Genomic DNA, 24,321 nt, shown 5'->3' with positions numbered 1-24,321 from the left:
GAGTGGGGCAGAATCCAAAGTCCCAGGAGCTGCCCAGCAGGGTGACCTCAGCTAATAATAGGAGGACACAGTTTTCTCATGAGAAAAGGGATCAGGGACCAGGAACAAGGAGAGGTTGCCCAGCACCTAGATGATGAGCTGGGCAGAGATAGCCTCAAGGGTTCTGCTGGCACCAAACTACCATTTTTTTGTTGTTGTTGTTGTTCCAGGGATTGAACTCAGGGCACTGGACTACTGAGCCACATCCCCAGTCCTTTTTTTTTTTTTTTTTTTTTTTTTTTTTTTTTTTTTTTTTTTTTTAGATAGGGTCTCACTGAGTTGCTTAGTGCCTTGCTTTTTGCTAAGGCTGGCTTTGAACTTGAGATCCTCCTGCCTCAGCTTCCTGAGTCACTAGGATTACAGGCGGGCAATACCACCCGGGCTCCAAACTCCTTTTGAAGCTCATGGAGAAGAACTGTGTTAGAGGAACTTGGGGCACAGAGGGGATTTCCTGGCGACAATTGTGTGTTTTCTTTGGCAGGAAGAGAAGACCACAGAAAGCGCAGAGTCAGGACTCTTCTGGCAACACAGTTGAGTCCCAATGAAGAAACCCCTTCCTACCCTCTGTCAAAAAAAAAAAAAAAAAAAAAAAACCCCAGTCCCTGCTTCTCACTGGGTACGTGGAGGGGGGTCAAGGGGCGGCACAGGACATCCCGCAAACTCTCCAGCCATTCCCGCTGCTCCTTCTCAGTGGCACAGGTGAGGATGAATCTGCGCTCCGGGGTGACGATGGTGATGCCGGCTTTCCAGCGATTCCCTCGGATGCCCTTGGGCAGGTCTTCAGAGACCTCGTACCCCTGCTCCTTGCTCCCGATAAAAACCTGGCCCTGCTCAAAAGCATCCTGAAAATCAAAAGCACCTGGTCATCAGAGGTCACACTGGGGCAAAGGGACCCCTGAAGCACTGACAGCCCTCAAGGTCTATTTTGGTAAAGGGAGGGAGTGAGTGTCCTTGCCAGGATTTATGCTGCAGGGGAACTCGAATTTTTTTTTTTTTTGAGGGGTGGGGTGGACGGATACTGGGGATTGAACTCAGGGCACTTAATCACTGAGCCACCTCCCCAGCCCTATTTTGTGTTTTACTTAGGGTCTCACTGAGTTGCTTGGCACCTCGCTTTTGCTGAGGCTGACTTTGAACTCATGATCCTCCTGCCTCAGCCTCGGGAGCCGCTGGGATGACAGGGGTATGCCACCTTGTGGGTGGGGGAACGACTTGAATTTGAAAGGTTAAAACCCTGAAGCAAATCACATAATCATCTGTTGAGAAGACACTTAACGTGTATGGAGAGATCACTGGGCACTGGGAATACCAGCGCTTTACATGTAGGAAGTCATGATCATCATGGGACCCGCTGAGCAAGGCATACATATTAAGTCTATTTTTCACAGAAGGAAGCTGAGGCACAGAGAGCTAAGTGTGTACACCACCCAGGACATGCCACCACAATGGCATGGCTGAGACCGGAGCCCAGACAACCAGGTTCGAGAGACTCCACTCCTCACCACTCCTCATCTCAGCCTCCTGGTTAGAAACCAGGCCCCAGAGCCTGCAGGGGGAATCTGCCTTATCTAATCACAACTGGCAGCATCTGGGAAGCCCTCCACAGGCTTCTGGAACAGGAACTTAGAAGGGGTGGGCACAGGCTTTCCTGATCAGGGCTCCCCAACCCTGGGGGCTCCAGGAGATGCGTTTATTTGTGTAGGCTGGACAAGTGCTGACCCATCTCTCCTTGGGACTGTCCTGGGGAGGGACCAGGAGTGACTCTTACCAGCGGGTTCTTGTAATACAGCAGCCTCCGCTCCTGGGGATCCAGGGCAAACCACCTTTTCTTGAAAGGTTCTCTCTGCTGCAAAAGAGGGAACCTCTTACCAGGGATGACAAAGCAGGGGACAGAGGTCAGGGCCAGCCTAGAACAAGCCCAGTACTTTTCTCTGGGGCTCTGCAAGTTCCCAACCCCATTCCTAGCCCTCATCTCCCACCCCACCCCCTTCCAGCTTCACCCCTGCTGCCTCCAGGTGCTGCCAGAGCTAGGAAGGCCCGCTTCCCTCTTTCTCAAGCAGTGGACAAAGAAATCTCAGAAAAAGGAAGCTGAGGAAATCAGAAGTGGCTACCGTTCAGCCAAGCTGAAAGTGCTGGCCTTGACCCAATCCTAACCTAGGTCAGGGGAGAGAAAACCCTGGGGTAAAAACCATAGGGAGGGGCGGTGCCCAGCTAGAGAAGGAAGAAACCTAAAGCAAACCTTTATATATATCTGGAATGCTGCCTTTTCTGGAGAATTCTTTAGAGGAGAGAACTCTCTCTTCTCAACCCTCATCCAACCATCTGGACCCCCTTCAGTCAGACTTTGCTTATGTGTGGTGCTGGGGATTGAACCCAGGGCCTTGTGCATGGGAGGCAGGCACTCTACCACTTGAGCTATCTCCCCAGCCCAGCCAAGCTTCTTTAAGCTTCATCAACATCCAGGTTCCTCCCCACAGTAGCAGCCCTTCCTTTCCTTCATAGATAAGTGGGAATAAGCAGCTGCTGGGGGAGGGAGGTGGTTTAGCAAAGGAGTCAGGCTGAGTGTGAAGGAGTGAGTGCACATGCAGCCTCACCCTGGCATGAATGTGTTTCCTTGGGCCAGTCTGCCTCTCCTTGGAGGGTCCCCGTGGGTTCCCAGCAGAGGATTCTGGGAAGCCCAAAAGCTGTCTCCCCAGGGATCCCCTTCTCGGCTCTGCTTTTCCACAGATGGAGGGAGTTTGGAGGGAAGAAGCTGATGGTGATGATGATGGGGGTTGGGATACCCCCATGAGAGAAAGAAGGCCCTGGAGCAAGGCTGGATCACACACCAGCTGACGTGGAGCCTTCACCCATCCCTTCAGCCCGGGAGCTCACAAATACGGGTTTACTTTCTTTCCCTCCCTCTCCAACCCTCTTTCCCTATTTCCCCACTTCCCCAATTCTGGCCTATTGGTAGTTGGGACAGATGCATGTAAGACCCCCAAGGAGTGGTTGAATGTACCTTTGGACCAGTCTTTTCCATGAAGCCTTGTTTGAGGTAGTTCCTGGTGAGGAAGGGCACGAGCTGGGGGAAGAGAGACAGAGGCTGACCCCCTACTCACACCCCAGGAGTTCAAGGTTCCCCACTGAACTTGGCTCCCAGAGAAAGGGGAAGTTTGGAATAGGGAAGGATGTGAACTCATGGTTTATGGGGTTATATTTGGAATATGCAATGGATGTAATATCAATATTTCAACAAAGCCAGTCGACAGCACCCCAGATATTTGCTGAGCTCACCAGCATGGCTGAGTCTTAGTTTAGGGACTTGGTTTAAGGACAACTTCAGTCACAAGAATGGACTCAAGTGAGGCCATGAGAAGACCCTCTTGGTGTCTCTTGGGAACATTTTCCTAGGGTCTACTGTGTGTCAGGATCTGGGTGCAATCCTCAGCCGTCCTGTGAGGTGGATCTTATCGGCCTCATTGTGCATCTGAAGGAACCCAGCTGAAATGAAGTGGTGGGGGGTCTTCTCTAAGTTATGTAGCTGGTAGCATGCTCAGGACTGGGAGGCACAAGGCCATACACCTGCCACCTCACTGTGGTGCCAAGGTGCACACGTGCCAGAGCCCCCTTGACTGAGACTGGCCATTGGCAGGGAAACTGATATAGGGTCACAAGGAGGTGACTGTAGAGTGGGCAAACAGGGAAAGCTCTGGGCTAGGAGTGGACGGACATGCATTCTCACTTCACCTCTGGTCTCAACCAGCTGTGCTATCTTAATGAGACCTTCTGTCTCTCTGGGCCAGTTCCTCCTGTGCAATGGACAAGACTTGATCATGTGAACTCCAGCCTGCCCTCCTGTGCTCAGAGAAGCTGCCAGGGATTGACACTGGCCTCCTGTGCTGTGGGAGGATGGGGTGGGGAGGGGGTGTCAACTGGGCAAGTCAAAAGTTTCAAGCAGCAGACTTGTTTCAAGAACAGAGCACTTTCTCCCAGGCTCCAGGGCAGAGGCAAAGGGGAGGGGAGATCTGGGGAAGAAGAATGGGAAATCTGAAAGGGGAGAAATTGGGGGCCAAAAATGAAAACCTCAACTATGTTACTCCCTTTTCCCTAAAATACATCCTATAGGCTTTAATTTCTCCATTTGGAGAAAATAGGGTCACCAGTTGCTCCCTATTCTGAACTTGAGCCAGCCCAGGGCTAGTCTAGGCTCAGGGAAACAATGGGAAGAAGGGAACTCCTTACTGTACCTTGTATAACTTGACTCAAATGATTCTTAAAATAGTCCTGGAAGGTAAGCATTGTCCCTGTGGTGACAGATGAGTAGACTGAGGCTCAGAGAGGTGAGGTGGCTTGCCCTAAATAACACATCAGAATCTGTGTACCTTTCTTTCTTTCTTTTTGTGGTGCTGGGGATGGAATTAAGTATGCTAGGAAAGTGCTCTACCACTGAGCTACATCCCCAGCCCTGTATGCATTTTTGTTTTTGTGATTTCTTTTTGCAGTACTGGGGATTGAACCCAGAGCTTCATGCTAGACAAGCACTGTATTTTTTTAAGAGAGAGAGAGAGAGAGAGAGAGAGAATTTTAATATTTATTTTTTAGTTTTTCGGCGGACACAACATCTTTGTTGGTATGTGGTGCTGAGGATCGAACCCGGGCCGCACGCGTGGCAGGCGAGCGTGCTACCGCTTGAGCCACATCCCCAGCCCAAGCACTGTATTCTTGAACCCATCCCTGTTTGTTTAATTTCTGAGATAGGGTCTTGCTCAATTGTCTCGCTGGCTTTGAACTTGTGATCCTCCTGCTTCCGTTTCCTAAGTAGCTGGGATTATAAGCATTGTACCCAGATCCTGTATCTATTTCTGATAAAAAGACCACAACTCCACAGGGCCTCCCTGGGTTTCCAGCATTTGGATCCTTAATCCTGAGCTAAGTCTGGATGATTGCCCAGAATTTCACACCATACATAGACATAGGGTGCGAGGAAAGACAGAGGAGAGAGGTGGGTTGGGAGGAGACTGGAGATGGATAAGGGGTAATGATCATGAACAAGAGAGAAAAGGGAACGTGGAGGACACTGGCTGAAGACCAATTTCCTCCACATGGGTCAGCAAGGATGGGAAGCCAGCCCCAATGAAACAAGGCTGAGCACTTTCACTTTGTCCTCTCCTCCTCTTGGTCAGCAGTCAGCCTCCCAACTCCCGCCCAAGGGAGCAAGCATGAGCCAGCTCCACGTGCTGACTCAGCACACCAACCTCCAAGGGCTTCTCAGAACCAGGCCAGGCCTTACTAGAACTGTACCCAGGGAGCTGCTGTCTCAATGCATCATTGGGCCACTGGAGTGGACCCTAACCCAGACATCTAGCTCCCTGCAAGCTTTGGAACTGAGGAACAAAGAGGGTCAAAGAGTTGGGAGGAAGGAAAGTCCAGGATTAACAGGATCTCTCTACCTCTATCACTTTAAAATGCCTCTTAGAGGAAAGCTTAAAACAGGGACCAGACTACAGCACCTCAGAGCTGGAAGAGACCATGAAGAGGGTCTGCAACAACCACCCAATATGAAAACAGATGCTCAGAGAGGTGCCATGACCTGCAGGAGTCACATAGAAAATCAGGGACAGAGCGTCCATGAGGGTCCAGGCCTCCTGGCTCAAGGCAGCATCCTCTGCCTTGTGCCACATGGGCTACCCCACCCAAGCCTGAGGACAGTTCAAATGAAGTTCTCGGGCTCACCATTACCTTGGCCACTGTAGGCAGACCTCTCCTGTTACAATTGCAGTGGGGAAGATCCTAAGGCCTCCCTGAGTCCAGAGCACCATAGGGAAAAGGGCAGATGTTAGTGTGAGAAGAGCACCTTCCGTTACTCACTTGACCTTCCTGGGACTCCATTTCTCATCTGTAAAATGGGAATACTCATCCTGCCTAAAAGGGTTACAAGATAAAATGGGCTCAAAAGCATTTTGTTAAACAGTATGTAGGGACCATTTGTTCATTTTAGTGGGAGAAGGAGTCAGAAAGAGATGTCCAAAGGCTGAGCTTCTTGACACTATAGTGGCCATGTGTCCTGAACAGAAGAAACTGACCTGATTTTTAGAGTCCATTATCCTCCGGCCTCCCCAGAAAAATAAAAGCCTTCAGCTTCCCTCTGTGGTGCCCAACCCTCTCCTTTCAAGGTCTTGCCTGCAATAAACCTCGTCTGGCCTCAGGGATCAGTAGTTGAGGGGAGGAGGTGGCAGGGGGAGACTGAGAAGTTGGGGTCTACATGTAGCTCACCTCAGACTCTGGAAGCTCGGGGTAGGCCATTTTTAAGTATTGCAGACGGGCTGCGCGAAGGGCGTTGAACCAGTCCACTATCTCCTGTGACAAAATACAAAGGACACAGACAGCTAGTCAGACGGGTGAGGACGGGAGGCTGAGTCTGGTGGCTGGTTAGGGTTTTCAGGTTTGGGGCCAAGGTATTCAGCACACATATATGCCACACAGTTCCAGCTAGGGTCAACCTGGGAGGACTAGGCCACAGACTTCGGGGAAACCACTGACAGGAGGGACTCTAGAGCTATGGGAAAGGACTCAGGTGAGCTGCATAGGAGTTACACACAATGGCTCAGGACATTGCTTTCCACTTTCTAATGCCTGCTGGAATCATCTGGAATCTTCTTCAAATGTAGACTCAGATTCAGGAGCTCAGATTCAGGAGCTCAGATTCAGACAGTGACTATCTGGTTAATTCATCCAGGTTGGTTGGACGCCTCCACTACCCTAAGTTCTTTAGCATGACACACTCTGCCCTCTGAGCTCTTTCCACTCAACATTTTCAATACCCCCAACTCATGCTATCCCCTCCTCCTGGCGCACTTGGCCTCACCCACCTCCCTCCCACACACATCTTTTAACTAGAACATTCTACCATCCTGCAGGTCAGTTTAGATGTTGTAATAAATTTTCGGCTGGTTGCTTAGCCAACCTGTTTCTCTGAGAACTGCCCCTCACCCCATTTCCATTCCCAATCCTGCCCTTCCTGGGCCATAGCACCTGGACCAGGACTGGACCGATACAGAGGCTGGACTGGATTTACCAGATTCTTTCTCCCAGGAACTGGGAGGCTGAAAGACTTGTCCAAATAGCTGCAGCACTGGACTTTGAGGTAATATGGTGACTGAAAAAGTCATTTAAATATGGTCTCAAAGGAATGAAACAATTTCCACTTGTCTCCCCTAGGTCAAGGATAGGGGGCTAGTATTCTGAAGTTCCAAGTCATCTTGCCCCTGGGTTTGTTAAGAACTTTCTAGGGCCTCAGGCACTAAGGGAATGGGGCCAGACCAGAAAAACTCGCTCAGGCTACCACTTTATAAGGTCTCTCCAGTAATGGACTGGTGGCCCCGGGACAAGAGAGATGACTGATTACATTCCTTGCTAATCTTGGAAATGAGGCTCTTGAATTTAGGGAAACAAAACAAGTGTGGTACCGTTTGATCCCCTGATGATGTAAGGACAACTTGTGCCTGTTAAAGAGTGTACTTTGTCCCTCCCTCTCTCTCCTCCTCTCATTTTCTCTTCCTTTTTGCCTCTCTGGAGAGAGAGAGAGAGAGAGAGAGAGAGAGAGAGAGAGAGAGAAAGAGAGAGAGAGAAGAAGAGAAGAGAAGAGGAGAGGAGAGGAGAGGAGAGGAGAGGAGAGGAGAGGAGAGGAGAGGAGAGGAGAGGAGAGATGAGTGTTAGTTCCTGATTTTAATCTCTCAGGAGGCCCAGCAGTACTTCTGGCCCTTAAAACAAATACTTCTGTCCCCTCCCTTTTCATGCTTCTTTAAACCAGATTGTGCTCCTTTTTCTGTGTGTGTGATGCTGGGGATTGAACCCAAGGGTGCTTAACCACTGAGCCACATCCCCAGCCCTTTTTATATTTTATTTAGATACTGAGTTGCTTAGGGCCTCACTAAGTTGGTGAGGCTGGCTTTGAATTCATGATCCTCCTGCCTCAGCCTCCTGAGCCACTGGGATTACAGGCATGGCCACCATGCTCTTTATACCATGCCCTTTACACCATGGTAGAATGCTCCTTTTTAGCAGAATCCCCCAAATTCTTAAATAGAAACTTTCCTCTGGAAAGCCTTCTTGACCCTCCTGCACACATACTAAAAACACACGTCTTCTGTGTGTCCCCAGCATGGCCACCCATCACAGGGCATGGTCAGTGCCTATTTCCCTGTTCTCCTTCCTCCCTAGACTGTGAGATCCTTGAGGCCCATGGCTCTGTACCATTCATGATGACACTCCCTAGACCCTTCACACACTGCAGCGGCTCAAGAAGAATTTGTTAAAAGAGTGAGTTTGTAAATGAATAAATGACTACAAGACTTTGCCCTTGACATCTGCTACAGTCATGAGCAAATATCAACTGTAACAAGTAATGTTTGTAATGCACGTAATGGTGATGAAATCTTTCACATCCGTGGTTCATGGTCATTCAGCTCTTAAAGTCCTTCTGAGAGATGGGTGCCAGAATCCAAAAACAAGCACAGGGAAGTGACCCGCCCCAGCAACACAGTGGAGAACAGCAGAGCTGGGGCTCTAACTTTGACTCCAAACCCCTGCCACGAGGCACCCAGGTAGACTGTGGAGTAGACGAAGGAGTCTGCAAAGGCTGCTGACAGGGTGACCCACAGGCAACATTCCAGTGTGGGTCTCGGGAAGGCCTAGTCCCTGCATCTGGTTCCTGGCTCCTACTGCTAAAGGTAATCCCACCAGCAGAGGCACATGGAATGGTAAAATGGGTGCAGGGCCCAGGAATCATTGGCTGTGTGACACTAATTTTCATGCCTCGGGAGCAAGGGGACAAGACATTTCCATGGTTGTTTTTTTTTTTTTTTAACATTTTATTTTTTATTTTGTAGATGGACACAATATCTTTATTTTATTTATTTATTTTTATGTCGTGCTGAGGATTGAACCCAGGGCCTTGCACGTGCTAGCCGAGTGCTCTACCGCTGAGCCACATCCCTAGCCCTCCATGGTTGTTTAGAAGATTAAGAAATGCAGGGGCTGGGGATGTAGCTCAGTGGCAGAGCACTTGCCTAGCATCTGTGAGGCACTGGGTTCGATCCTCAGCACCACATAAAAAAAAAATAAAAATAAAGGTCCATTGACAACTATATGTATGTGTGTGTATGTGTGTGTGTGTGTGTGTGTAGATATATAAATGCTGAGCTTGGATTGTGGCTCAGCGGTAGAGTACTTGCCTAGCACGTGCGAGGCCCTGGGTTCAATCCTCAGCACCATATAAAAAAATAAAAAATAAAATAAAAGTATTGACAACTAAAACTAAAAAATAAATATTATAAAAAATGCTGTATAGAACAGCAGAGTTAATAGATGCCCACAAAATGTAAACCCCGACTTCCCTCTACCCACTACTTAGCACCTCTGTTCTTTGCCCCCATCATGTGGTCAGGATCTGACCCTGTGTACTCTCTCACACCTGGACTATTGGCCTTCTGTTCTCTGGGCTGATCTGCAGACCATTAAGTAACGCTTCTCAAACTTTCACGTGTTTTGGGATCACCTAAGGATCCTGTTGAAGGGAAGTTTCTAATTCAGTAGGTCTGGGATGGACTTGGGACTCTGGTTCTAACAAGTTCCCAAGTGATGCCAATGCTGTTGGTCCAGGACAGCAGCTGAGCAGAAAGGCCCTAGCCTGAGTTAGCCATTTCTCCTATATTCAGAAACTCAGGCCCTATCTGGATGTACTATCCTTAGGCATAGTCCCTTCTGCTAACTGGACTCCCACTGGTGATTGTACACTGTCCGTATGGGACCATGGCATCTGCCAGGTTCCTCTCCCACATCTCACTCTGCCTTCTTCAGACCTCTGTGTCACACTGGAAACTGAAAACAGATTAAGGCAAGAGGCAGCAATAAGTCTTCAGAGGCAGCTGAACACATTGTGCAATGAGCAAGGATGGTGGTGAGCTGGACCGGCAGCTGGGGTGGGACTCCAGCCATCTCACCTTCCCACTCTCGTGGTACACAAACAGGTTCCTGATGTGGCGCTCTCTCCTGTAGGTGATCTGCAGCCCGTGTGGGTGCCCTATCTTCTCTGTCTGGAAAGTGGCATTCAAGTCCTTGATGTTGATTACAGCTTTAGGGCCTTTACTCTGAAAGAGAGAAAGAAGATACTCCAGATGCTGACGGTCAACAGGTGACTTCTCATCATCTTCATCAAGGCCCTTAATGCAAGTGAAAAAACAACGTGTAAGTCTGGACTTTAATGTTCTTTGCCCTGACTTAGATGCAAAAATCCTTAATAGATAATATAGTAAGAAGACCAAGGAGGGCAAGGATGGTTTAACATATACAATCAATAAATGTAATTCATCACATAAAAATATAATCAAAGTCAAAAATCACTTAGTTATCTCAAAGATTCAGAGAAAGCCTTCAACAAAATTCAACACCCATTCATGTAAAAACATTGAAGAAACTAGGGATAGAAGGAAACTACCTGAACATCATCGAGGCTATCTATGAAAAACCCAAAACCAACATCATAATGAATGGGGAAAAATGGAAAGCATTTCCTTTAAAATCTGAAAAAAAAAGGATGTCCAATTTTAACACTTCTATTTAATATAATACTGGAAGTTCTATCCAGAGCAATTAGTTAAGAGAATAAAATAAAAGGAATAAAAATAGGAAAGGAAGAAGTTAAATTACCACTGTTTGCAGATGATACGATTCTATACTTAGAAGATCCAAAAAACCCCACCAAAGAACTGCTAGAGCTAAAAAACAAATTCAGCAAAATAGCAGGTTACAAAATCAACATACAGAAATGAATAGCTTTCCAATTTACCAAGAATGAATGGCTTCAAAAAAATCAATACGTTACAAAATTACACAATAATTTAAAAAGAATACCTGGGAATAAATCTAATCAAGGAGATGAAAGAATTTTACAATGAAAACTTACAGAATATTGAAGAAATAAATTGAACAAAATGAAAGAAGCGAATGGGCAGAATTAATATTGTCAAAATGGCCATACTACCAAAAGTAATATACAGATTCAATGTAATGCCCATCAAAATATCAAGAATACTAGGAAAAGCAGTCAAAATTCATATGGAAGAATAAAATACCCAGGATAGCTAAAGTAATTCTAAGCCAAAAAAACAATGCTGGAGGCATCACAAAACCTAACTTCAAATTATACTACAGAGCTATAGTAACAAAAACTGCAAGGTACTGGCATAAAAACAGATGCACTAACCTACAGTATAGAATAGAAGACACAGAAATGAACCCACACAGGGGCTGGGTTATAGTTCAATGGTAGAGCACTTGCCTAGTATGTGTGAGGCCCTGGGTTCAATCCTCAGTACACATAAAAATATAAAATAAAGTTAGTGTGTCCATCTACAACATATATATATATATATATATATATATATATATATATATATATATGACAGAAAAAACAAATCCACACAGATACAGTCATCTGATCCTTGACAAAGGTACCAAAAACATACATTGGAGAAAAGACAAACTTTTTTTTTAATATTTAGTTGACAATGGACCTTTATTTTATTTTTTTATGTGGTGCTGAGAATTGAACCCAGGGCCTCACACATGCTAGGCAAAAGCTCTACCACTGAGCCACAACCCCAGCTCAAGACAGATTTTTTAACAAATTGTTCTGGGACAACTGGTAAGAGATAAGGGTCTAGAATAAAACTAGACCTTTATCTCTCACCCTGAATAAAAGTTAACTCAAAATGGATCAAGGACCTAGAAACTATACAACTCGTAGATGAAAATGTAAGAGTCAGGCACAGTGGCACATGTTTATAGTCCCAGTGGATTGGGAGGCTGAGTGAGGCAGGAGGAGGCAAGTTCAAAGCCTGCCTCAGCAATTTAGTGAGTCCCTAAGCAATTTAGTGAGATCCTGTCTCTAAATAAAATATTTTTTAAAAGGCTCAGGGTATGGCTAGAAAAGGGGCACAATTTTTTTCAAAGAAATAATATCAAAAGATTTCCAAAACCTTAAGAATGAAATGTAAAATCAAATACAGGAGGCTAACAGGATTCCAGATATACAAAATTACAACAGACCCATACCAAGGCACATTATTTATGAAAATGCCTAGCATACAGAAGAAGGATAGAATTTTAAAAACTGCCAGAGGAAAATGATAGTTCACATTTAGAGGGAAACCAATCTGGATCTCAGCTGATTTCTCAACCCAGACCCTCAAAGCTAGGAGGTTTTGGAATAATATATACCAACCTCTGAAAGAAAATAGATGCCAACCACAAAAACTCTACTAGCTTCCAAATTGACAATGAAATAAAGACCTTCCATGATAAACAAAAGTTAAAAGAATTCACAATAGAAAGCCTGCACTACAGAACATAGTCAATAAAATATTTCATGAAGAAGCAATGAAAAATAAAATTGAAAACCAACAAAGTTAGGAACTACACAGAATAATAGTCAATCAAAGAAGAAACTAATTCAAATTAAGACCAGCAATAGGGCTGGGGATGTGGCTCAAGCAGTAGCATGCTCGCCTCGCATGCGTGCGGCTCAGGTTCGAACCTCAGCACCACATACAAACAAAGATGTTGTGACGGCCGAAAACTAAAAAATAAATATTAAAAAATTCTCTCTCTCTCACTCTCTCTCTCATTCTTTCTTTAAGAAAAAAAAGACCAGCAATAAATCAAAATGATAGGAAATAAAATCATTTCTCAATAATAATCTTGAATGTAAATAGCCTAAACTCATCAATCAAAAAGAATAGACTGGCAGACTATATTAAAAAACAGATCCAACAATATGGGTGTCTCCAAGAAACTCACCTCATAGGCAAAGACATCCACAGACTGAAGGTAAAAAGGATGGGAAAAAGCATATTTTTCACAGGCATCTCATACACAAGCAGGGGTTTCTGGCCTCATATCACAAATTTTTGGACCTCAAGCCAAAATTAATCAGAGGGGACAAAGAAGAACATTTCATATTGCTTAATGGAATTATACATCAAGAAGACATAACAATCATAAAAATTTATGCCTCAAACAATGGAGCATTTACAAAGATCAAACAAATCCTTCTTAATTTCAAGAATCAAATAGGCCACAATACAATAATACTGGGTTACTTAAACACACCTCTCTCACTACTGGAAAGATCTTCCAAACAAAAACTAAAGGAGCTGTAGAACTAAAAACTATAATTAATAATTTAGACATACCAGACATTTATAGAATATTTCATCCATCAATGACTGAATATACTTCTCCTCAGCAGCACACAGAACCTTCTCTAACATAAACCATATCTTAAATCACAAAGCAATTCTTAGCAAATAAAAAATAGACATAACACCTTGCATTCTATCAGATCATAATGGAATGAAATTAGATATCAATGATAAAATAAAAAATAGAAGCTATTTAACTCCTGGAGACTAAATAATACACTTTTTAATGACCAATGTATAGCAGAAAAAAATCAGGAATGAAATGAAAAAAAAATGCTTAGAGATAAATGAGAATAGCGACACAACATATCAAAATCTCTGGGACACTATTAAGGCAGTTCTAAGAAAAAAGTTCATTGCATTGAGTTCATTCATTAAAAGAATAGGAAGTCGGGGCTGGGGATGTGGCTCAAGCGGTAATGCGCTAGCCTGGCATGTGTGCGGCCCGGGTTCGATCCTCAGCACCACATACCAACAAAGATGTTGTGTCCGCCGAGAACTAAAAAATAAATATTAAAAATTCTCTCTCTCTCTCTCTCTCTCTCTCTCTCTCTCTCTCTCTCACACTCACTCTCTCAGTCTCTCTTAAAAAAAAAAAAAAAGAAAAGGAAGTCACCAATGAAATAACCTAACATTACATCTCAAAGCCCTAGAAAAAGAAGAACAAATCAACACTAGAAGTAGTAGAAGATGGGAAATAATTAAATTCAAAGCTGAAATCAACAAAATTGAAACAAACAAACAAAAAAAAACCCAATTAAAAAATCAACAAAAGTTGGTTCCTTGAAAAAATAAATAAAATTGAAAAACCCTTAGCCAAGCTAACCAAGATAAGGGGAAAAAAACACAAATTACTAAAATTCATGATGAAAAAAGAAATATTACCACAGACACTACTGGAATACAGATGATAATTAGAAACTTAGAAAATCTTGAAGACATGGACAAATTTCTAGAGACATCTGACCTACCCAAACTGAATCTGGAGGACATAGAAAATTTAAACAGATCAATTATAAGCAATTGAAATTGAAGATGCCATCAAAAGCCTACCAACAAAGAAAAGCCCAGGACCAGACGGATTCTCAGCCGAGTTCTACCAGACCTTCAAAGACCTAACACCAATCCTCCTTGAGTTATTCCATGAAACAGGAAAGGAGGGAACCTTTTCAAACTCATTCTATGAAGCTAGTATCATCCCGATACCAAAACCAGACAAAGATACATCAGGAAACAAAACTTTAGACCAATATCCCTGATGAACATAGATGCAAAATTTCTTAATAAAATACTGGCAAACTGAATATAAAAACATATTTAAAAGATAGTGCACCATGATCAAGTGCGTTTCATCCCTGGAATGCAAAGTTGGTTCAACATATGGAAATCAGTGAATGTAATTCATGACATCAATACGCTTAAAGACAAGAATCACATTGTTATTCAACAGATGCAGAAAAAGCATTTGACAAAATACAGCATCCATTCATGTTCAAAACATTGGAAAAACTAGGGATAGTAGGTATATACCTCAACATTGTAAAAGCTATATATGTTAAGCCCAAGGCCAATGTCATTCTAAATGAAGAAAAACTGAAAGCATGGGGCTGGGATTGTGGCTCAGCAGTAGAGCACTTGCCTAGAATGACCCGGGTTCAATTCTCAGCACCACATAAAAATAAAGGCATTGTGTTGTGTCCACCTACATCTAAAAATAAATAAATAAATATTTTTAAAAAAAAGAAAAACTGAAAGCATTCCATCTAAAAACAGGAACAAGATAGGGATGTCCTCCCTTAATATTTCTACTCAACATAGTCCTTGAAACACTAGCCAGAGCAATTAGACAAAAAAATAAAAAGGAAAAAAAATCAAAGGAATACGAATAGGAAAAGAAGACCTCAAACATCCCTATTTGCTGATTACATGATTCTATATTTAGAAGACACAAAAAACTCCACCACAAAACTACTAGAACTCAGGGCTGGCGTCATAGCAGTGGTAGAGCACTTGCCTAGCATGTGTAAAGCACTGGGTTCAATTCTCAGCACCGCATATAAATAAAGATTCATGGGACCGGGGATGTGGTTCAAGCAGTAAGGCGCTCGCCTGGCATGCATGGGGCGCTGGGTTCAATCCTCAGCACCACATAAAATAAAAAAAAAAAAAGATGTTGTGTCCACCAAAAACTGAAAAATAAATAATACAAAATTCTCTCTCTCTCTCTCTCTCTCTCTCTCTCTCTCTCTCTCTCTTCTCTCTCTCTTTAAAAAAAATAAATAAATAAAGATTCATTGAGAACTGAAAAAATATCAAAACTACTAGAACTCCTAAACGAATTCAGCAAAGTAGCAGGCTATAAAATTAATATCTATAAATCAATTGTGTTCCTATACACTAATGATGATTCAGCTAAAAGAGAAATTAGGAAAACTATCTCAGCCTCAAAAAAACAAAAACAAAAGAAAACTTGGGAATAAATCTAAAAAAACAGGTAAAAGATTCTACAATGAAAACTATAGAACACTAAAGAAATAAATTGAAGACCTTAGAAAATGGAAAGATCTCCCATATTCTTGGATAGGCAGAATTAATTTTGTCAAAATGGCCACACTACCAAGATTTGAGGCAATTCCTATTAAATTTCAAAGATGTTCTTCATAGAACTAGAAAAAGCAGTCATGAAATTCATTTGGAAAAATAAGAGGTCCATAATAGCCAAAGCAATTCTTAGCAAGAAATGTGAAGCAAGAAGCATGACAATATCAGACCTTGCATTATAGTACAGAGGGCAGGGGTTGTGGCTCAGTGGTAGAGCACTTGTGTAACATGTGTGAGACACTGGGTTCCATCCTCAGCACCACATAAAAATAAATAAAATAAAGGTATTGTGTCCATTTACAACTAAAGATTTTTTTTTAAGAGAGAGAGAGAGAGAGAGAGAGAGAGAGAGAGAGAGAATATTTTATTTTTAATTTGCTGCGGACACAACGTCTTTGTTTGTATGTGGTGCTGAGGATCAAACCCGGGCCGCACGCATGCCAGGCGAGTGCGCTACCACTTGAGCCACATCCCCAGCCCCTACTAAAGATATTTTTTAAAAATATTACTATATTACCAAAACAGCATAGTGTTGGCACCAAAACAGATAAGACCAATGGAACAGAATAGAAGACACAGAGACAAACCCAAATAAATACAATTATCTCATACCAGACAAAGGTGCCAAAAGCCTACATTGGAGGAAAGATAACCTCTTCAACAAATGGTTCTGGGAAAACTGGAAATCCATAAGTAGGAGAATGAAATTGAACCTTTATCTCTCACCCTGCACAAAACTCAACTCAAAGTGGATCAAGGACAATTCTATTCCTAAGTACACCCAAGAAAAATGGAAACATATTCACCTTAAAACTTGTACATGTACATCACTACCAGCATTATTCATAATATCCCCAAAGTGGAAACAATTCAAATTCCCATCAACTGATGAGTGAATAAATAAAATGTCATACTGCTGGGAGAGATGGTGCACACCTGAAATCCCAGCAACTTGGGAGGCTGAGTCAAGAAGATCTCAAGTTTGAGGTCAGCCTCAGCACTTTAGAGAGGCCCTGTCTCAAAGTAAAAAATAAAAAGGGTTGGGAATGTCACTCAATGATAGGGCACCCCTGGGTTAAATCCCTAGTACCAAATAAATAAGTAAAATTAAATGTCACACATACCGTAAAATATTATTCAGCAAGAAAAATAAACGAAGTACTGAAACATGCTAAAACATGGATGAACTTTAAAAACATCAGGCTAAGTGAGAGAAGTATGCACATAATGCAGGATTCTGTTAATATGAAATGTCAGAATAGGCAAATCTATAGACAAAAAGTAGCCTAGGGATTGCCCTTGGGGATAGAGGTAGGGGTGGAGTGAGAGGTGATGGTAAGGGGATAGGGCTTCTTTTTGAAACTATGAAAAAGTTCCCAAACTGGTTGTAATAATAGCTGTACAACTTTTGAATATACTGAAAGTCATTGCTTGTATACTTTAAATGGGTGAATTGTATGGTCTATAAATTATATTTCGGCAAAGCTGTTCTTTAAAAATCTCTGGGTTTATGCAGGAGAACCTGGGTTCAATTCCCAGCACCATTAAAAAAAAAAATCTGCGGGTTTGATTCCCAGCCGTGTCCATCTGTGCACGTGGACACACGTCTTACTGTGGCCTACAAAGTCTCCATTAGATGACTTCGTCTCCCTCCATTCTTTTGCTTGCTCACTCAGTCACTTGGTCACCTCATACCCAACACAGGGCCAGGGCAGTGGCCTAGGGCTGGGTTTCTGCACGGCATAAAATGTGGGGTGAAAGCTGCAGTCCAGGTTTCTGCTTACTGGGACCAGGGTCTTGGGTCACACCCTCTAATGGGGCCATTTTTTTTCTAATTGGCACAAAGGTGTATTTGCTCACCATGATGTGCTCAAGGCTTCTGTACATAGTGCTCCCTTGTCCCTCCTTCTCTTCCTCATGTACCCACATAACTTATTCTTCACGTTTATTCAGATCTCTGCTCACCTGTCACCAGAGAGGCCTTTCCTGACCACTCTCTAGTCAATCACCCATACACTTAATACACAACGGATATAATGTGTTGGTTGTCTCCTGTCTTTTTCCACTAGAATAAAAGTTCCATGAGAGTTATGGAATTGTTTAGTTCATTGCTATACCCCCAGTCCCTAGAATGATGCCTACACAGAGTAGGTGCTCAATAAATATTTAAATGAATGGATAAATGAAATAAAATCAAGCGATCATCAGAGGCTTAAACATGGACCAGTTGCATGACATGGTTGCACACACCTGCAGTCTTAACTACCTGAGAGGCTGAGGCAGGAGGATGCCTTAAGCCCAGGAGTTCAAGACAAGCCTGGGATCAGGCATGGTGGTGTACGCCTGTAATCCCAGCAGCTCAGGAGGCTGAGGCAGTGAGGATTGCAAGTTCAAAGCCAGCCTCAGCAACTAAGTGAGGGCGCCCCTGGGTTCAATTCCTCATACCAAAAAAAAAAAAAAAAAAAAGAAAGAAAGAAAAGAAAAAAGAAAAAGAAAAACCAATCTGGGCAACATAGTGAGACCCTGTTTCAAAAACCAACCCAAACCAAAATTGAACTAGTTTAAGCTGATTCTATATGAACAAAGAGTGTGTTTTCAGTGGATTGGATTAATTGCCTAAACAAGGAAAAGGAAGAGAATGTGGAGTCTCTCAGGATCTGAAATTATCCACAAGACCAAGCGCATCCATTAACAAGAAGGCTTGTTAGTGAGGAGGGAGGAAGCCCCTGGCCCGTCTGGCCTCCTACCTCCTCCTTGGTGTAGTACTTCAGGAGTCCTTCTCTTGCCAGCAGGACAAATCTCCTTCTCAGAAACTGTGCATTGTCCTTTCCCCGCTTCCACAGGATTCCTTCTCGGTTACCTTGACCACCAGGGAGAGAAGAAGTGAATGCCATGACCTTAGGATGCACAAACGACGCAGGAACCTCTTAGAGTTTCGGGGCAGAAAGAACCCTCCACCTGTTGCCTAGATACCCCCAATCTAACTGGCTATGTCAGCTGCAGGGAGCAAGGGTCTTGCCTGGGGCCAGCTTTGCCATGGCTTATTATCTTAATCAGACACACCCCACACTCCCACCCCGTGCAAAACCTGGCTTTCTTGGCTCTCCATGGTATCAGGCCGTCTCACTAGGAGACACAATAAACCTTAAGTAGTCTATGTCTTGACAAACTGGAAGGATTTTGGAAGACGCCTAAATATATGTGGTTCAGCCCAACTTCACATGGCCATCAGCCTCATGAAACTTTGGAAATAATGAGTGACCTCAAGGTGCTTGCTGGTTTGAAGACTAATTGGTGCTCCTGGTAGCTAAAGTTGGCTGCCTCTGTTTCTCCAAGAGTCGCCACTCTTTGCTCTCTGGGTCACCGTCAGCTTGGACTCAGGGCAGTAGGCTAAAAACTGTCATAGATTCATGGCCACCAATGAGGCTGTGCCCTCACAATGGCAGAAAGGGAGGCTGAAAGGCAGCCCATGCTCCTCACTAAGCTGTGAGCTGCACCAGGAATGGTATTAGCCAGGAGTGCCATGCCTTGTTTAATGGGCCTGCCCGGTGTGGAAATCGTCCTACAATTCATGCTAAGATTCTGCATACACCTGTGGTCCTGCAAGGATCTGAAACCTAGATGCTTCTCTGCTGCTCAGACTGCAAGACCCCACTTGCTGATTTTCTAGCTGTTTCAAGGTGCAGATATCCACCCCTTGGATACTGTGGGCAGAGCCAGGGCAACAGACATCTCATGGATGGATTTTGCTCCTAATAGTCGGCATTTTGTTGGTAGGGCTCATCAGAACACTGATTCCACAAGATATGAAAATTACCTTACCTGGGGGAGGGACCGCTTTCCCATCAGCCATAAACTCCTGTCTCTCATACTTAGCTCGAATCCACTGTTCCTTTAACACCCTAAAAACAGAGAACCTTTGGTCAGATGAATCCAGAAGCACTCTACCACTGACTTACTCCCTAGTCCTTTTTATTTTATTTTGAGACAGAGTCTCATTTAAATTATTGAAGTTGGCCTTGATCTTGTGATTCTCCTGCCTCAGCCTCCCAAGTAGCTGGGATTACAGGCATGCACCACCACACCTGACATCGGTCATTACTTTTATGGTTATTTATTTATTTATGGTACTGAGGATTAAATCCAAGGGCACTTAACCCCTGAGTCACATCCCCAGCCCTTTTTATATTTTATTTTGAGACAAGGTCTCGCTATGTTGCCGTGGCTGGTTTAGAACTCACTATCCTTCTGCCTCAGCCTCCCAAACTGCTGGAATTACAGGCATGCGCCACTGTGCCCAGCACTTTTATCGTTATTATTTAGGGATCTGCAGCATAAGCAAGTTTTTGTAGTCAACCTGAGCTGAGGTGGGATAGTCCTAGACAGAACACTCAACAGGAAGTAGCTAAAACACACTTTTCTATTAAAATACCCACATCTCTCCTCTATCACCTGTAGGCTCTCAGAACATTGGAGGCAGAGTGATAGACAGTTCAGAAAATTCCCCATCTCACAGCAATGGAAACTGAGGCCCAAAGAGGGAAATGACATACCAAACAACAGAGGTAGAAAGAGGCTTAAGCCTTAAGTTTTTTTTTTTTTTTTTTTTTTTTGTAGTACTAAGGATTAAATTCAGGCGTACTCTATCACTGAGTTACATTCTCAGCCCTTTTTATTATTATTATTTTTTTTGAGACTAGGATCTCACTAAGCTGGACAAACTTTCAATTGCCTCAAACTTGCAATCCTCCAGCCTTGGCCTCCTGAGTAGCTGAGGTATAGGCAGGTGCCATCATGCCCAGTTTAAATCAGGATTCATTTGTGATGGTATCAGATGCACTCCTGGATCTACCTGCTGACCTGGTCCACAGGAGAGATTGCCACAGACAAAGGCATCCGAGATGGGGTAGAGGTTTGGGGGATGGGACCAGGAAAACCTCTCAGCCAGCCCCTAAAGAATTGCCCACTTACAGGCAGTCATTGGCTTGGGGGACGTAGTAGAAAGCTGGGACTCTGGCTTCGAACTTGGCCTTCACACGGAGGTTCCCATTGTGAGTCATAAACTGCAAGACAACAGCAATTTAAGATAATCTTAGAACTTGGAAAAATGTGAAATGAAACCCTGGTCTACCCAGAAGGCTAGGCTATAAGTCTCGCTGGCTTCTAGGCTGGGTCAGAAGGAACTGCCTCCAAGAAGGACATGTCCCACCAGGCCTGCTAATTGCGCTGCCAGGAAGTCCCAGGCTGACCAATGAGGGGCAATAATATCCATGCCTCAAATGGAAACAACACTTCACAATTCTTACACAGAGGCTCATTGGATACCCTTAGCCATTTTAATATGGCCATCTTCATTTTAGAGATGAGGCAATTTGGGCTCAGAGAGGCTTAATGATCTGTACTCGGCAACATAGCTAGAAAGTGGAAAACTGGAATTTGAACCTAGACCTGTCTGACTCCAAAGCTCACATTCTTTCACCTACTCCTTCCGCAGATGGCAGGACCCTCAGCAGCTCTAAATGTCTTCAAAAGACAGAGGCAGCTGGAGGATGGAAGTGGGTGCTGGCCCTATAGAATACATATGTCAGGGTGATCAGTGGACCAGAGTGGACGGTGGAGGTAGCATATCTAGGTGAGAGCAGCAGTGGGAAGAAACTCCAGGTTTTGAAGGGACACCCTTGGTTAGAGTGATCAGTACTCTTCGCCTTCCCGGGAGCTGTTGGGCTACGTCACAGGATATGTACCAGGTTTGGATCCCAACAGGGTTGAGATTCTGCCATTTATTCCAGGACTGACCCTGAGATCTCACATATAAAAATGAAGAAAAGGCACAAATAAAATGCTTCAGGTTTATGTGCAGGTTGACTTCTGAACTAGAATCTAAGTCCCAGGTAAGCAAGGACCTTGTCTTGTCCACTGTTCTCTCCCAGCACCTAACACATAGTAGGCTTAGAGTAACTATGTTTTAGCTGAATAAGTAAAACATCCATCCCAGTGGTTTTCTGGGACAGTTCCTGGCACAGAGTGGGTTTTAAGTCATTTGATCTGCTTCCCCAATTGTTCTTGAACTCCTCAGCCAACAAGTACAGTATAAAACTGCCTGCTCTCGGAAGATTTATCTGGCCAAAATGTTACTACCCCTCCAGGTTAAGGGAGTCCTCAGTGCCCACAGGGCAGTAAAGCAAAGTGGTCCTCTTCCCAGCTCTGGGAGGGCAGGAGGACCATAGCATGTTTCTCTTCTCCCAGTCTAGGACTTCCATTGATGATAAGAGCAACTGTTAATTGACTGCCTACTTTATTCCTCAAATGAGCCTGCATTTAATGCTTCTAGCATCCCGATGAGATATAATACAGATGTGGAAACTAAGAGTTCACAGCTAGGATTAAGTAAGTAGCTCAGGGCCTCAGGGCTTCTAAGTGAGCAAGTGATGAGTCAGAATATGTCCTTAGGGCCTCTGTCTAAAATGCCAGTCTACTGTGTTTCCTCTGTTAGTCGCTGACACTCGCTGGGCTTCAGTTTCTTCTTCTCTGGACTGGGAACACCCACTCCCTGTCTCCACCCCAACTTTGCAATTCCGAGACTCTCCACCTGCACACCCTTCTACCTCCACAATACTGTCGTCCCAGAAGTCGAGTCTCACGGATTTAACTTTGCTGATGTCCGGGAAGTTGCGGTGGACGCCAGAGCAGTGGAGACAGATGAAGATTCCCAGCTTGTAAGAGGCCCAGTCGGGATCTGCGGGGCAGGAGGGTAGCTGAGCAGAGTTGAGCGAGGAAACCAAAGCTGGACTGGGGCTCTGGGACAGATAGGACCTGACCGGATTCCGGAGGCTGTGGCCAGCTCTGCCTGTGCGGGGCTCCCCACCTTGGAACAGCTAAGTTACTAGCATGAAATCTGGTCCGCCCACCCGCCACCGCGGCGGCCACCAAGGTGACGATCTTGGAGAGATTCCAAGGGATGGGGGCGAGGCTGAGGCGGGCGCGACGTGGAAGTGACAGAACTGAGGGGGAACTGAGAGGAGCACCGGGGAAGGACCAGCAGCCAAGCGATGGGCTGGGAGCTGCAAGTGGGCAGGTCGGAATCACGGCTCCTCAGGTCTGATCGCGGTGGAGAGGGAAAGGGAAAGATCTCGGAGGCGTCCAGGGGAGGGACAGGGGACACATGACCATCAGGAGGCCTGGGGCTGAGGTCTAGGGCTCCTCGGTGAGTGAGATGTTTGTGTCCAGGGCGCGGGAAGTGCCTAGGTCTTGAGGGATGGCACAGGGAGCTGGGTCCTGAGCAGTAGGGTGTCTGTGGTGGGGGCGGTGGACAGGAAGGTCAGGGTGCCCAGCTCCGGGATCTAATATCGGGAGGGTCCCAGGACGTGGAAAGATCCGCGTCTGGTCTGGAGTCGGGAGTCAGGATCCTGCGTCCGGGTGGGAGGCTCACCGTCTGGATGGACGGGAGTCCGGGTCCCAGGGCTCAATAGGGGACACTTCTGGATCCTACGAAGATAGGACCGGACCCGGTGTGCTCGTAGGGGAGAGTCTGGCTGGCCAAGTCCCGAGCTGCACTTGCCCCGCGCGCCCCGCGCCGCTGCGCCCTTACCCGCCGCCCCGCAGTCGGCGCATTGCGCGTTGCCGGTGCCCGCAGCCTGCAGCAGCTCCAGCAGCCGCTTCTTGTTGCGCTCGCGGTCGCCCATGGCGGGCGGGGCGGGCTCAGCAGGGCTCAGCCCGGCCGCCTCCCGGCCCGCGGCCGCCCATGACCAGTGCGCTAGTCCCCGCCGTCGAAAAGGACCCAGCCCGCCGTCTCTCCAGCTCCGCCCCTCCAGGGCCTCTGCCCCGCCCTCGGCCGGGCCAGTCCCGCCCCTCCCCTCCACAGGTGGGGAGGGGCAGGAACACCAGACTTTGAGTCGTTGCTCTGGAGCAAGATCAACTTCTGGCCCGCCACTTCCTAGCTGCAAGACTGTGGACAATAATGTTCAGCCTCTTTGGGCCTCAGGTTCCACCGCTATAGTGGAGGAATAAGGGCATATGTCCACATCTCGGGGCTCCTTGGAAAACTTAAACAGAACCTAACTTTTGTTAGGATCTTACATCTATTTCGGGACATAGGTATATTGCAAACATCACCTTCTCGGGGAAACCCTTCTTACTACCCAGTATCAAGCAGTCTCTCCAGCTTCTGGTCCTTCTAGAACTCTATGATAGGATTTGTTTATCCCCTTTGGCCCTGGGCACTTTCTGTCCACCTTGCACTATAGTGATACGTACTTGGGTTAATTTCACAAGTCTTCACTAGTGAGCTGGATATCAGCAGTGTTATTCCTGTATCTCTTTTATCTCCTAGAAATGGCACCCGCACGTTTTTTGGAAATTCAAAAATAATTGCATGACTGTGTTCACCAGGAAGTGAACCAACCTGGACATAGCAGGGTCCTGTCAAGTTCCATCACCA

The 24,321-nt window shown here is 45.2% G+C and overlaps 1 protein-coding gene across 8 annotated transcripts in view; it reads right to left on the bottom strand.

The window, feature by feature from the left end:
- ADAP2 (ArfGAP with dual PH domains 2) overlaps positions 1-23,712 on the bottom strand; it is a 29,713-nt gene extending 6,001 nt beyond the window's left edge. Inside the window, exons 1-12 of one of the 8 annotated variants that reach the window (XM_081271624.1) lie at positions 23,473-23,651; positions 23,314-23,369; positions 22,526-22,620; positions 20,856-20,947; positions 19,707-19,786; positions 18,632-18,744; positions 10,023-10,169; positions 6,295-6,378; positions 5,761-5,822; positions 3,041-3,103; positions 1,808-1,885; positions 653-881 (exon numbers count right to left, since the gene is read on the bottom strand). In XM_081271624.1, coding sequence (XP_081127750.1) covers positions 671-881; positions 1,808-1,885; positions 3,041-3,103; positions 5,761-5,822; positions 6,295-6,378; positions 10,023-10,169; positions 18,632-18,744; positions 19,707-19,786; positions 20,856-20,947; positions 22,526-22,620; positions 23,314-23,369; positions 23,473-23,495 — 1,104 coding nt within the window. In that variant the 5' untranslated portion in view covers positions 23,496-23,651 and the 3' untranslated portion in view covers positions 653-670. The other 7 variants (XM_081271625.1, XM_081271621.1, XM_081271623.1 and 4 more) reach the window with 7 other exon arrangements.
- Positions 23,713-24,321: the final 609 nt, after the last annotated feature.

This window comes from Spermophilus citellus (assembly GCF_964194105.1).
Source record: "Spermophilus citellus genome assembly, chromosome: 17".
In the NCBI taxonomy this organism is placed as follows: domain Eukaryota; kingdom Metazoa; phylum Chordata; class Mammalia; order Rodentia; family Sciuridae; genus Spermophilus; species Spermophilus citellus.
The sequence above is the reverse complement of the archived record's forward strand: the minus strand, read 5'-3'. Positions and strand labels throughout refer to the sequence as shown.